This window comes from Temnothorax americanus, unplaced genomic scaffold (assembly GCF_048541705.1).
Source record: "Temnothorax americanus isolate GAGA-0224 unplaced genomic scaffold, ASM4854170v1 Scaffold3, whole genome shotgun sequence".
In the NCBI taxonomy this organism is placed as follows: Eukaryota; Metazoa; Arthropoda; class Insecta; order Hymenoptera; family Formicidae; genus Temnothorax; species Temnothorax americanus.
The window spans coordinates 1033301-1048833 of NW_027509442.1; the positions used below are offsets into that span (position 1 = coordinate 1033301).

The 15533-nt window shown below is 42.8% G+C and overlaps 2 protein-coding genes across 11 annotated transcripts in view; one reads left to right on the forward strand and one right to left on the reverse strand.

The window, feature by feature from the left end:
• LOC143900397 (uncharacterized) overlaps positions 1 to 15533 on the forward strand; it is a 141710-nt gene that overhangs the window by 29817 nt on the left and 96360 nt on the right. For 8 of the 9 annotated variants that reach the window (XR_013257774.1, XM_077411681.1, XM_077411682.1 and 5 more), the window contains one exon: positions 11484 to 11548. Coding sequence is in view for 7 of the 9 variants with exons in the window: in XM_077411681.1 (XP_077267807.1) it covers positions 11484 to 11548 (65 nt within the window). In the remaining 2 variants the exon portion in view is untranslated. Of the gene's footprint in view, positions 1 to 11483; positions 11626 to 15533 lie in introns of all 9 variants that reach the window. The other variant, XR_013257775.1, reaches the window with a different exon arrangement.
• The window catches only part of Pot (zona pellucida domain protein papillote), a 33835-nt gene that overhangs the window by 1020 nt on the left and 17282 nt on the right, over positions 1 to 15533 (reverse strand). For both annotated transcript variants that reach the window (XM_077411673.1, XM_077411674.1), the window contains exons 3-6: positions 10593 to 10929; positions 10049 to 10205; positions 8906 to 9272; positions 1426 to 8541 (exon numbers count right to left, since the gene is read on the reverse strand). In XM_077411673.1, coding sequence (XP_077267799.1) covers positions 6412 to 8541; positions 8906 to 9272; positions 10049 to 10205; positions 10593 to 10929 — 2991 coding nt within the window. In that variant the 3' untranslated portion in view covers positions 1426 to 6411. The remainder of the gene's footprint in view (positions 1 to 1425; positions 8542 to 8905; positions 9273 to 10048; positions 10206 to 10592; positions 10930 to 15533) is intronic.

Genomic DNA, 15533 nt, shown 5'->3' on the forward strand with positions numbered 1-15533 from the left:
TTCGCGAGCTTTTCCATGTTTCGAGCACGCAGAACGTAACGTCTACATGTCGCGTATATAGTTACCCGTGCGTGAACGATTGCATAGCCTTTAAACGAGTAATCGTGCACGAGCCCTTACTGCGCGTCAGTTATGCACGAGCTCACGCATCTGGGGATTCTCGTGGAGTCCGACGCAAGTTTTACGCCAAGAAACTTTTTTTCCGCTATTTATTCTTCCGTGAACACGTGGAATAATACGCGCGGGTATTACGTTTAATTAAATATCCGCAGAACGCGATCTCAATTTCCATAATTGATACGTCAAATTTCGAGTTCGAATCGTTTCTCTGAGACGATTTATCCAAATTAATCCAAATTCCACCGTTTCGCTGCGACCTTGTAACACTCGACGTTAAATGTCTTGCTAATTAAACTGTGGATTGTATAAATGTGTGGATTGTATAAATGAATTTTAATTGGCGTTACGCGAAAATAGATTGGCTATTTGTGATCGTCGTTACACTGATGATAGCAATTAATTGAAACTTCCTATTTAAATATGCAAATACGTCAGAGTTTAATTACTATTAAAATTTTTACGCCCCACAGCCCTACAGCTTCGGCACGAGACACGTATTATTATTAAGCTCGTTCGTATTATTAAGCTGCTATTGATCGTTAAACTTAGTTTTTACACGCTTCACATGTATGTGTTATAAAGATAATAATAATAATAATAATAATAATAATAATAATCATAGCCGCAGCCTGATTGCGATCATTTTGCTTGAGTTTAACACGCCTCTCTGAAAGTAATTCTATAGAATTAATTCTGTAGAAATAAGATCTAATGAAAACTTTTATTCCATCGCACAAGGTCTAATGAGAACTTTGATTTTGAGATCAAATCTCGAGATAAATATCGACCGAATCGAACATTACACGTTAAAAAGAAAATTGTTTAAGATACTTTGTGGGTAATTTTAGTCATTAATCATCGGGTAACTTTGAATGCAATTACACGTCGGCGTCGCTGCGAAACTCCGTGTTGCGAGAGAGTTTCCGTGTATGCAGTATACCTCGTATATAACTTGTAATTAACATGCATGCGCTTTAAGCATCAGCTATTCTATCCTTTTAAATAGTTGAGACGCGGCACCTGCGTCGCGCGTTGGCAAAATATCTCGCAACGAATATACACTTTGAATAAACGTAATTAGTTTGCGACGCGTGACGAGCGCGATGGCCCACTGTGTGTCGAATCTTTAACAATAAGACACAACGAGGCGACAAATATAGAAATCGCGTTCGCGCGTCAACGTCAACGCGCACGTCTCGCAACGTGCTCGAATTTTCGTTCGATATCAAACTCGTTAACGCGGCGGTTCACTCGTAGGAAAATGACATATTTAACGTACGTCTCACATCGCGATTCTCGCTTTACCTTTAAACGACACGTGTCCCGCGAATGCACCGCGCCAACCCCTTTCGGAGTCATTTTACCACCGATGTATCGCGTTATGTAGGTACGAGACGACGCGTGCCACAGCGCGTGCATTAATGCGGCTTTCCGAGATCCGCACGCTGCTGCGGTCCTCGAGCGAGGCTCGACGCGCGAGAGCGGTCCGGTCGCGCGATCCTTCCTCAGGAGGAAAACGTGCACCCCCGTGGATCGGGACCAAGCTCGGGAACGACCGTGGAAGACTGCTCGATTCACGGCCAAGATAATCCCCGCGAAGGGTACGCGGGCGCGCGAGAAAAACGCATGCGTCGATCCGCCCCGCATGGTCGAAGAAGGAAAGTACGTATACGTACGTACGTACGCGACATTCGGACGGACGAACTTGTTTTCGGAAAAACAAGCACGTATATATATCTGCGAGAGCGAGCGAGACGGCCGGCGGCGCGCCTTTTCCGCGTCTTTTTCCACTGGGGGGATCGATCAAAGGACATCGCGAAGCAATTGTAGACTCTTATGTGATATGTTTCTCCCTCCCCTCTCCCTCTCTTCTTCATCCTTCGTTTCCTTCCGTCTCTCTTTTTGATGTGACCTCAGGATCATTCGCCGTGATCGCACCGAGCTGCTGCCGATCTTAATGAATCCACCGCGTTCCTCTTTGCGGAATTCTTTCCTCGTCCCGTAATTAATTTAGACGACTCCCCCGATTGTTCCGAGCGAGCAGTCCGGATGAGTTCTCGCAGGCGATATCAATCTGATTATCATGAGAGATGCTACCGCCTTGCATCGGCATTCTTTCAAATGCTATTTCTTATACCTTTCACTTTTCTCGCGCGATATCCTTCTCTTTGACATGATGAATATATATTATTGAGTAGTCGAAATTTTGCGTGAACGTGAGCATGTGTGCCGTGTGTATATATGTGTGTGTAAATGTTTGAAAAATATCTTTGATAGGTTCAATTTTAACTGAAATCTACGCATTTCATTTTTATATTGCATTTTATACATATTTATTGAAATTGGAATTTAGACCGTTTTGTGTTTTTCCGGACAATCTAGCCGGGTGTGCTATTTAATATTGCTTATAAGTAAAATCATTACGTATATCGGAGGAAAGTAACTACTCTTCTGAGATTGGAACAAGAATCCCTTTTGCGCAAACGAGACGACACTGTACAGTAGATGCGCTGGATTTCTCCGGTAAAGTCAGAGTTTGTTATATATTTCGGCAATAAAAATAACAGTACAAACCTGGTTTTAGTAATGAATTTTATTAATAGCCATGCTCTCCGAATTCGCTCCAAAGATCGTATTACACTCTCCATATATTCGCGCGGGCCTGGATTACCGTCGAGAACTTGCGCTATTTTATCATAACTTCGACAACACATCGAGCCATGTAAATTAATCTTCCGCAGAGTAATATGAGGCGACGAGAGTTACATGATTTACAACGCACTTAAACACGCGGTTCGTGGACTGTCAGTGTTCATTAGAAGTTGTAATTTAGTTCGGTCTTATATATCCACCGCTTATCGATCAATGACAACGAAAGTATCGCCATTTTTTACCAGGAGGCGATTCCCTCTGTTCTCCTTCAATCTGATTCTCAAGTTTCATTGTCTCGATCCCAGTAGCACTCATTTCACTCGCGCTTACGCGAGCACTCGGCTGAAATATTATACACGGGCACGTCCGAGTCGAGAAAATCGAACGATCTAAATGCAAATTGCATCCGTTACAAAATTCGATATAAAAATATATGTATATAGATAAGGCATCTAGGAGTTATCAGTTACGTTAATTTCTAACAGTATAGCGCGTTATTCCATCCGATAAAAGCTTTCAACGCATATCACTTTAGTACTCCCATTTCACGTTAATCGTATTTCCGCAAGTTAAATACAAGCGTTTCATTAATTTCTCTTATCTCAGGCATCTTCTCGTTTTTCTTCGACATCGAATCCTGCTCGCGACAGCGATTCTTTGTTAGAAGACATCATGAAAACTCGATGTTACCGACGTCGAGATAAAAACTTCGACGTTGATAACACCAGTTATATAATTTCTCGATATGATTTATTACCCCGTTGTCCGCGTTTAATATTCCTTTCATGTGCGCTTTATGTTTCATTCGTCGATTTACATGTATGCGCTTAACGTCGGTCTCGGTATTCCTTCCGATGTATTTCTTCTTTAAAATATGCATATTAACTTTATTATCGATTTTGATTTACAATTACATATAAAGAAAGCGTTCACAATGTGACTGTTTTCTAATACGCACCGTGCTCTACAAAATTTGCAGAAAACCACGCGCTTAATGTATTATTATGTAATATCGATTTGTTGGACAGATTTATTTCGTTGCGAACAATTATCTCAGGTTTTAACTATTGAATGCGAAAAACGAGCTCATCTTTATTCACACGTCATTGATCGCGTTAAATTGCGTACGAATAGCAAGTAATATAAATCGTTTTGCCATTATTACTGTTAACTTTGTATTACAATTATAAATTATAACACAACACACAGTTAACTGTCGGTATACGGCGAATGTATATTTTATTTGCACGAGAATAATAGAGACAGTTTCTATCGAGAATTTTGAACACCCTAAGAGACTATGTACGAATAGGTACTGTTACATTGCGACTTGCGACACTTTATATTATTGCATTAAACATTCGCGCAAATATCCCTCCAGAGATAAGCTCCAAGTTTGACATTACACTCCAATCTGCCACGCTTGCGATTGGAGTCTGATAATTTTAATAAGCACACGCAAGCAAAGCGTAGGATAATATCATTGCTTGGTGGCAACGTATCAAAGATCGCCGAGGCGAACGAGGAAATTCCGAAGCGATTTACGTACGATCGCGAGAACTATAGCCGCACCATAATATATTAATGGAATCTGCAAGTTTCAAATACCTCCTCTCTCTCTCTCTCTCTCTCTCTCTCTCTCTCCCGTCTTGCAGCTCAGGGATTCGGAAGACTTCGTAAGCTTCTAATGACTGCACGAGGATAGCGCGGAGAGAGTTACGCATAGTTTAAAAATTACGTGTAAATATACATTAGCCATAAACGTACGTAATTACAAATGTACCTATCTATACGCGCCAACGTACCGTGTCGGTCGATACGTATCTCGGCCGAGCCCAGATACTCCGACGAAATACATTAAATCGGAAGGATTGCTTGAAAAAAGGAGAGTGGTGGGGGAAGGGAGGAAGGAGCGAGGACGGGGTTATAGGTAAATGTTCTCGCAGAGAGAATTCTAGCTAATGTTTGAAGCGTATAACCCAGCACCGTGTGTTTCGTTACCTACTTAAGTAGACTATTATCGCAGTTAACCGCAAAACGGGAGTGTTTTAGTTGTGAGAGCTACGTGTTGTCCCCTATACGATTTCCGAAAGAGAGATCTCCCGATCTATCGAACGTTAGGAAGCTGAGGACAGACTGCGTCGCGCGGACAGCAAGTCCTCTCATATATGATTACGCTATATTATTTATTGTGTTTCCCATCGTATAATTTTTTTCCTTGAATTATTCCCTGTGGGATTGACTCTGTCGATTAATCCATTGAAGCCATAATTCTTGGAAGTTTTAAGATTTTTTTCGACGTATGTACTTTTCCACGAAATATTTCTGACAATTTTTTTTATAGTTTACGGAACGTGCAGCGAATTACAAAAGTTGCGCATAATTATTTGAATACAACTGTCGATATAAAAAGTGACAACCAAGATAGGCTTTAATGGCTTAATTTCTGCATAGAACTGTGCATAATTTTACAACGGGGTACTTTTGCCAGAATCTGCAGACCCACTCGTGCCGAGATCGAGACCAGGTAACTAACACGGGTCTATGCGTCTCGCGTTACGAGTGACGTGTGAAGAGAGTGGCGACCGAATTTCCCCAAATTTCGGGATATCGTGATATACGAGATCTTGACGTCGGAGAGACGGAGATGGATTCCCGAAATTGGGACAATTCTGCATTTGCGCGGTTGAGCGTGAATCCTCGAGCTGTCGGGCGCGAGGATGAAATCGGCAGTGAACGGTCATGAGTCATAAAGGAAGATAGGGCAGCGGCGTATAACCGACGAATAAGAGAACGGAAGAAAGAAAGCGGCGGGCTAGCCGCTACAAATAAAGTGCATTTTACAATTGCAGAACGTTATTCCGTCGCTGCTGCTGTGTATGTGTGTGTGTGTGTGTGTGTGTGTGTGTGTGTGTGTGTGTGTGTGTGTGTGTGCATTGCGCCTCATTCTTGGCAAGATATCGATCATATAGGACGTCCCGAGTTGAGAGCGAAATAAACGCGGCATACGTTCGTAATGTGCGAGTCACGTAGACATCGACCGAAATGGTGTCTATAAGAAAAATACGAGCGATACCGGTATATAAATCATAATCCATCGTATTGTGGCTCGCGATAGAATGAAAAACGTGGAAGTTGCAAAAGATCAAGATGAAAACTCTACTGATCGTTCAACGAATCTCCTTCCAGTTCGCGGCATTCTTTTGACTTTTTGAACAGCATACATCTTTCATATTCAAACATTATTTAAAATCTAAAATCTACTAGAATCTCGGAATTGAAATTTTAATTCTCTATTCAGAATTTTTTAAAAAATTGTCGATTTTTCGGAATATAATTGTAGTATCTGTTGATATAATTCGTATTTTCGCTATTTATAGCGCTGAATATTGACACGATTGAAATTAACCGGTTCGAATAACCAGTTTTGTTGCATATTAAAAGATTCACTGCTCAAAGAGTTACAAAAAGATGATCTCGAGGTTTGATTTCGTGCAAATGGTACGGTGTTGCCCATATTATCGACATTCATCCCTAGTAACTGTGTTCAGACCTTCGTCGAGATCCAGGAATGTCAACTCCGCAAAGGATTCGAGGTAAAGACAGATTCGAGTATCTGTGATCTGTTTCGCAAACCGCTCAGATCTGCATCTCTGGCTCGGAACTGTTGTCGTTAAACCAGTCCGATGCCCTCTGACTTTCCGTCACGCGTACGCTGAGCTCCCGTTCGGTATATCGACTCGATCTCGTGATGGACGGGCCCCGTCTGTGCTCGTCGAAGGAGGCGAGGACCTCCAGCCTGTCGCCCCTCCTGATCGCCCTCGGTGTCGTTTCCACGGAGCTGACGCCGTCCTCCGTGGTTGCCCACGGCGGCAGATTGCCGGAAGGCATGCCCCAATGCTCGGTGAATTCCGAGCCCGATCTGGCCAGGCTGGGCTGGCTGAGCGATCTGACCAGCGAGTCCGCGCCTTCGAAGGAGCTCAAGCTGGTCAGGTCGTCTCTGTCCATCCGGGCGAAGTCGCGGACGGTTATCTCGGACATCGATCTCAGATCGGCCTCGCTGCCAACTCCGGCACCCCGCGAACGAATAGAACCGCCCAGTCGGCGTGGACGGCCGACGATCTGTCCGCTCATAGTCGTGGCAGACTGCGACGTCTGGAGATGATGACTCTGGGTGCCTAAGGTGCGCGCCGAGCTGCCTCCGTCACTCTCGTATTCGTACAGAGTGGGAAGGGAGGACCGTCTGGATCTGGTGTCCCATTCCGACGATTTAGACCGCTTGTACCTCTGTCCATGGTTCTTGCCGTGGCTGGAGGACGAGGTGGAGCCGGCGTGCGTCGACGGCGGACTCAGGATTCGGATAATCACATCCCACTTCGCCGGCGGGAACAAGTTTACGTATCTCGCGTCCTTGCGTATCAGCTCGTAGTCCTCCTTAACCACTGCCTCGGTCAGCAGGGTTCGCAGCGTGCTTTCCGTCGTGATGATTTCGCGCCACTTGGCACGCTCTTCGTCCGTCAACTCGGTAGCGTAACGTGGCTCCAGGACGCGCGCCAACCTGGTGTACCAATCGGCATCGGAGTCGTCGAGGGAACGACGCGTAGCGGGTGGTGGCCGGCACGGGATCTCGGCGCGCGTGGTGTAAGTCGGCTCGATGTGCACGTCCGGCTCGTCGTCCGCGAGATGGTTCGTCGGCTCGTTTGTGATGGTCAGATTGGAGGCCGAGCTAACATCGGAGAAGTTTTCCCATTCCGGCGGTGGCGCCGGTAAATCTTCCGTTGGATAGTTCCTGATTGTGACGTCCCACTTGAGATCCGGCGGTGGTTGAGACCTGGCGCGGTACTCGGTGATCTGGCGACTGTGACGTTCCACGTCTTCGATCGTCTTCTTCTCCGTAACGGTACGCAGGAACACGTCGTCCACCTCGTGAGTCGTAATCTCCGGGCGACGAGGCGCGACTACTTGCGGCTCCACCAGCGGTTCGGTCATTTCTTCGCGCAAGAGACGATGCTCACGGTGTTGAACGGCGGTGTGAGTCGTGGTAGTGGACGTGGTGGGCGCGATCGGTGGCGGCGGCGGTGGGGTCGGCGCTAGGATGCTCGCCACTCGGTACTTGGCGTGCGAAGCGTCCGTCACCTCGGTCAACGAGCGAGTCTCGGTGAGTTCGGTGTTCAACGAAGTCAGGGACCTCGGCCGACGGATCTCGTGATGCGGCAATTGTTCGGTTGTCGGCGACGGGAGTTTCTCCTGGATCACGGTGGTCTCCCTCTCTGCTTGCTTGCGTAAAATTCTGGAGTAGACCGGCGGCGTCTGCTGCCGAGAGATGGTCGAGATCGATGACGCACCTCCCGGTGGTCCGTGAAGCTCGGGTACATAGGAGAAGGTCGTCATTCGGTAGGGTGAGCTCTCCAGCGAGCGACTGGTCTCCTCTCTCTCCAGAATGGTCGTCAGATTTCTCTCGAGGGCGATGCTCGCAACGTCGGATTCCGACGGCAACGGGCTCGGCGGCGGCGGCGGCGCTCTCTTAACTCTCATCTGCACGTCGAACTTGGGCTCGATCGGAATGGCCACGGGGTGTCGCGGCACCACGATCCTCGAGGCGTTCGCGGCTGTCATCGAGGAAGTCTCCACTTCGGCGGCAACTGTCTCCGAATACAAGGAGCTCGAAGTACGCATTTCCACTTGACGCTGGACTTCGTGATGGTCCACAAACGCTTTGTTGTCGTAGGATCCGGCGGAAGATACAGGCAGCGAACGTTCCTCGTCCACCTATAAAAAGAGACGATCAAACAGATCGTAATGTATCGTATCGTGACTGTCTCTTTTTATTTGGTATTTTTGATTTAAAAAATATTCAGGAAATTTCTTTTAATTTCTTCATGTATAGAAGTATAAACAATGCATAGACATTGAATAATTTATTGTTTATTCCAACAAATCTCGATAAAAAATATGTTCAAAAGAATTTTAATAATTTGTATAGCGGTTAAATTGAGCTTCACGATGAAAATACTTAAAGAATTTTATACATGTAGTTCGCTAATGAAAAAAGTACGAACAATGCTCTGTTTTCATGTTGTTTCAATAAACTCTATACAATCATCCGTCTTGGTGAACAATTATCGGGACTCACCTCGGAGTGGCTCTCGCTTGGATAGTCGCTCGGCAATGTGTCCGAATGATCGATCACCAGATTTGCCTCGCTGCCGGAAGTGGACACGGCCGCGTGAAGAAGGGCGTGCGCACGTGGTATCTTCAGACCCTCGAACATCGTGATATTGCTCAGGGACGAGCCGGAGAGTTTCGTTATCTCGGAGCCGGTGGCGCTTTCAAACGGATGTCGATGGACCACGCGCACGTTTCGGCGTTTCAGGCACATGTAGGAACAGCCGAGGCCGAGCAGGAGCAACGAGAGGAACAGGATGGCGCAGATGATGAGCAGAATCTGGAAGCCTTTCAGCGGCGGTTCGGTCACCGACGCGGGCGTTATCGTGGCCATTCTGCGGACAAAAATCAGATTAGAGCTTGATGCACGCGACCCCGGGCGAGGGAAGCAACGTCGACATTAGACGCTGCAGTTGATATAGCGCACGGCGCGGATATCTCGCACCTACCCGCAGGCGTATTGGATTGCGAGAAACAAAGGCGTGTATCGTCGTGGCACGTTCTGAATACGGAGCGTTACTCCTTTATTCGGCTTCAACGCGGCGAGAAGGCAAACGCAGCAATATTGAGTGCGCATTCCTTGCGGATGCTTAAAAGATTAGGCAGTGGAAAGAGAGACTTATGTAATTTATGTTTCATTCAATATTAACAATACACGTCACATATATTAAACATGACTTTTCACGATGGTAATTGTTAATATGCCAAATGACGATAATAATTGATGATTTTCTTAGCAGAAAGGATATCCTATTGTTGTCGATCTTAAATAGATCATAATAATTTTAAGTACATATATCTCGCTATTGATCGCTATATTGACTCGTTCTTTATCAAATTATATCATTAGTTGCGAGATACAGCGCGTGCAAAAGAATTACATTGAGATCTTCTAAAAAGTATTGCTTTCGAAAAAGAACCGCGCCCAGTCATAAATTCAATATCGTTTAATATCTACATTCTAAGTAACAATTATTTGAAACGTTAAATTAAATAATCGATATTTCCAGTAAATAAATATTCTAACGAATTTTACCGTCGATTTTTGCATGAAACTGTACCTGATGAAACACTTTCTCGCGCGATAAGAATTTCAACAAAGGATTCTTACATGCTCGCTGGCGGCTTAGGAGGCGCCGGTGCCACGGGTGGTGGGTATCTGCAAACTATAGTGATAACCTCGTCCCCGTCCATTTCTAATCCGGGATGAAAACGAACCACCACGTTATTGGTGAACACGCGTAAAGGATCTTGCTTTGTACCGCATCCTGAAATATAGATTATTTTCGTGTGATAAGAAGATGAATCCGTTCTGTAAAAATAAGAACGCTTTAAACAATAACTAAAATGATCATACAATTATATGCGAAACAGATAATGTGTAGAAATAGAATAACCAAAAATTATTTTAAAAAATTAAATCAATTTCAAGTTCGGATATAATCTTGTTTGTGTTAAATGAAAGTTACACATATATTACATACATATATACGTTCTGTAAAACCATTTAATACCTGGATTTAGAATAGTTTTATTATTGCGTATTTATGACTTACTATACTGTTTTTTTTCTTTTTAATTAAGCAATAATATATATTCAAGAATAATAAATTTTTTTATGTTTCCCGTGCTGCGAGCTTAAATTTAATACGTACCTTTCAGAGGTAGTTCCAATTTGGCGGTCGTCGCGCCCCGTCCTTTGAATATGCAAGCGCTGTTGCGATCGAAGTCGGCATAAGCCACCCCGTAAAACGGTTCCTCAAACTTGAGCTCGACTTCCATGCTACCCTGGCCGCAATTCAGATAGGCTTTCGTTCGATTTAGAAATATAATTGGCGAAATGTCGTCCAGCTTGGTGACTTTGCCGTCGAGGACTGTGCTCGGCGGCAGTCCTGGCTGATACTCGATGCTGTTGCCTTGCGATGCATAATTGCTCTGGGACAACGCAATCGGAATTGCCGCCCATAGCAGGAGTACCAGTTTTGGCAGCATCTACAATGAAAGGATGTTAAAGCGATTCCCCAAAAAATTGACTGGTTTGGTCAACTTAAAAAAATTGAAAACATAATACGAGAAAGATCATTGTAATAATATTATCAAAATATAATGATGCGAGAGATTAATTAATGTGATTAATTGCAGATACTTTTAATCAAACAAGAAAGAATGTTATCGTATTAAAAGATTTAGCGACAAACTTAACGAGTTTGCGCTTTCGTTCCTTTGCTATAGAAAATGTCTTTTTATAAAACACACGATGATGTATATACACACATATGTATCGCAATGTGATGCAACGCCACGATATTCTTCAAGAATAAAGCTAGCGCAGTCATCGCGTCTTAGTGATCCTTTTACGGCCTAATTAGCAGCCATAACTCTGCAATAATTGTATAATGACTATGGATTTTATTGTAACGTAAGATGCGGCATCACATCAATTTCGCAATTAGTCTAATTGATGCTGTAACGAGTTCTAATAACAAATGCGACATTGCATGTATAATAGATATGTACTATAAAGATCGGTATCATTGTTTTCTCAGGTATCATCTGACAAGCATGAGGAAACAACTCGACTATCCACATTCCCACGAACGACTTCCAGAACGTGAGTTTTCCTTCGTATATCTCAGCTACGTCATTGTTTAGACGGATCGCTCGATTCACGTGGGACTGTACATACACGTAGGTATAGTTTGACCACCATAACACACGTCTCATTCTCCATACAAGGTGTACCAGAGAATTGCGCATTCTCTTTGAACTACAAATACTATAACGGAAGTAATATAGAGACGTCGATTTTTTTCTGTGTTATGTCAATTTGCTAATATATTTTTTTAATTACAAAAGTTTGAAATACGCTTATAAAACTTTCATATTTCTTTCAGAAGCTTTATTTGCTTAAATTATATTTTGCCTCCGTATAATTTTTATTTAACTTTTGATTAAGTGCGCAGCTTTGCATATATATGCAAAACGACTTTTCGATGCTCCGTGTATAATACTTTCCCTTATGAAGGTCGAACTGAAAACGCGCGGCTTTGCACATCTGTAAAGAGCCTTCTCTGTACGTACTCCATCGGTTGTCCGCTAGGACAAAAACGTTAAAAAAGGATTCAAAAAAAAAGTAAAGAAGAATTTTTTAAATTTTTTTTTTTTTTTATTTTTTAAGCAGTCATTATTTAAAAAATACTCAGAATGCTATGAAAAATTGCGCATTTAAGGATTAAAGCTCAGTTATATGAATATTTAACTTCTTAAAAGTCGTGAAAAGTTGTGACGACGTCTCGATAGAATATTCGCTAGACAAAGATTAATTCAAAATTTATGGAAAAAGTTATGAGCTGAGAGAAAAGAAGCACTAACGATTTTCGGTACACCCCGTATCTCGAGACGTCGGACGTCGGCTCTTCTCGAGTTAGACTGCAGTTCTACTCAACTGGAGCAAAGAGAAAGCCGTTATCCGTCACGATATCTCCATTCGGGATATAAAACCGATAAACGTGGATTGTGATCTTCGATGTTCGGCGTACCGATATAATCGCGTCGAAATTCCGTAACCAGACGATAAAGTTAAACGTTCCGCGAGTTACAAGCGAGTAATTGCCGTACGGGGCGTACGGTAACGCTCGTGATCTGCATTCCCCGAGCACATATCTTTCGTTAGAAATAGAAAAGTGCAGATGAGACATATCCCAGGTAGAACAGCAAGTTACAAAGTCAAAATTGTGTCAAAATGACGGCAAAAATGACGATTTTTGGTCATTTTATCATCATTTTGACGTCATTTTGACTTCATTGTGACTTTCTGTTCTACCTGGGATTACAAGCGTATATAATGATACACGAAACGATTATATTCGGCGAGTCGCTGCCCCCCCCCCTCCTCGAGTGCTCACCTCGAGATACTGTTACGCTCGCCGCTGGTAACTGCACTAAGCAAACGTACAAATTATAGGCATTACTGCTTGCGTATATAAAAATGTGTATCGGGCGCCTTCGCGTTCGCCGTTGCAACGCCCGTATCTATACGCACGGACGCGCGGGCACGCACGTCGTATAAACGCCAGACGACCGATACTACCGGCGATAATAGATTCCCGCGGAAACGCGTGAATCATTTGACTGCCGTCATATCGTTGCCCGGGGAATTCGCGATTCCGCGTGCGCCGAACATTACCGTTCGCTGAAAACTGGACGCGGCAAATTATTCGCCGTTCGTTGCTCGCCGCCGCGCCGTTTAAACCGCGCGTGAGAAACTCGCGGCGTGTAATTCATGCCGCACTGCCTCGCATGCTCGCGCGAGCGAGAAAATGTTTAAAAAATGATCGTCAAAACTGTACTTTCGTCGAAATCCGTAATACCGAGAGCCTCGTTTCGATGTCTCTGTTATTCAAAAAACAAAGGAAAATCAAGGTCTCGAAGAGGCTTAAAAGGTAAAAATAGATCTGACGTTAAAAATAAAAATTAAAGAGCAAAAATATTATACATTATGTCGTGTTACAATAATTTAATACATTCTAAAGATTAATTAATCAAAAATACTAATACATATAGATGTTAAGCTAACAATTTTTGTTGTTGTGAAAGTTGATAAAAGAATATCGCTAAATAGAATACGCATCACACGTCGAAGCTCCTAACTGAGAGTTTGCACACGTGCCGATCTGTTATTGATCTTTACAGCTCAAGTGATATCGGTTTTTCATTGCTCGGCTTTTGGTATCTTATGTATAATAAGTATTACATACATAATAATTAGCTGATATTAATGGGATTATTAATAACAAATTTTACCTCTTTTACTTGCAAATTATTTAATACTTTTTGTAATAAGAATTTAAATAACGGGGAATAATTATTCCTCTTCAAAATAATCATGTAATGTATATATAATATATATATATATATATATATATATATATATATATATATATCCTATGGTTAAATTTGAATATATAAGAAAGAAATTTTATTTATTTTATGCGAGAAATGGAGATTGTAATTTATTATATTATTACTTTTTGTCAAACTTTTATGTCACGAGAATAATGAAATTGCGTGACTTTAATAAGCCAGGGAAACCAGATGCGTCGTTACATTTTCCACGGCGACGTTATTTCTCATTCTCTCTCGCGCGGTTTTTATTAAAATCGTAAAAAAAATTCTTTGTTTGTTAACGTCTCGCGATATCAATCTTTTCGTAAAAATTTGTTAAATAGTAATAACAATGAATAATTTACATAATACTTTACAATAATAATTTACATAAATAATTTTACGATCAAACTGAATCAGACTTTTTAAATAAACGTGTTAAATTTAATACGCGACAGTCTATGCGTCGGAAAGGCAAGGGACAGAATATTTGTTCGATATTTATATCAGAACGTTAAATATTTTGTAGTTAACGGATTGCCCGGCACACGTCCTTCACATCGTTGTCACCGCACGCACGGCTTGCTTGTGTCATTCGCGCGGCGATACTCGAGCCGGCAGCCAGCGACGCAACTCGCTCCGCGCGTCGTCACATTGTTATCTCTCGAAACGCGATTATTCTTTGGAAATAACTACAACGTGAATACAAATTAAATAATCAACTTGCGCGATTAATTAATTACGTCTAACAACTGTGTCGACAAGACGGTTATCTAATTGTAAGCAAACGTCGCGCGCGCGATTTACTCATTTAAAATAGAAACCGTAGCAATAATAGAGATTCGGAATTATACATTGTTTCACTGTGAAACTTATGGGCGACGAATTTCTTGAAGATGTATATACACACGAATATAACTCACGTCGCGCTTTATCGAACTTTTCGCCGATTTAATTTGCATGGCATATTCCCTTATTCAGGTCGAGTCCGCGATTCGAATAGCAAGAGACTATGTCACGTCGATTGTTGATAATCTGAAAAATTTCTGAAAAAGAATAAAATATTCGCTAATAATTATTTCAAGGTACGATGAATATTTTGTAGCAAAGGTATCAGCTGAGCTTAGTGTTTGTTTGGTATAATACATACGCGCATTGTAGCAAGACCGGCCGCGCATCGCGTCGTCATCTTTTCGCGCGACGCGAGCCGTTTCGCGTGTCGCATCATTACCTCTCGAAACGCAATCGCGATAGGTGCAAGAAGAAACCGCGAACAAATAGATTATTAGCCCACGATAAAGCGATTCATTCACTTGCGACGTACAGCAAACGAGGATTCGAAACTATGAATTATCGTTTCGCGATATTTATTATAGGCGATAATTGTCTCTCCCGCGACACTTCGAATGCATCTCTCGTTGCGCTTCTAATTTTCGCAATTAAACGTAATTGCATTTTGAGACGGAAATCACTGTGTCCGGTGTGCGGAGTGACACGCAAATCGCCGGCTCGCGCGTGTGATTTAAACGTAACGGAAAACCGTATTATATCAACTGTATATTAATACATGTGTATATCGTGGAATTTATGCGGTTTGAGTTTCGATCTGTCATGTCTCAATTAATCGTTATCTCGGTTTTATCGATCGCGCCGTATCGCGCAATATCAAGGTGACGAATTTCTCGGTTACTATTATAGCGAAACGAAAACGG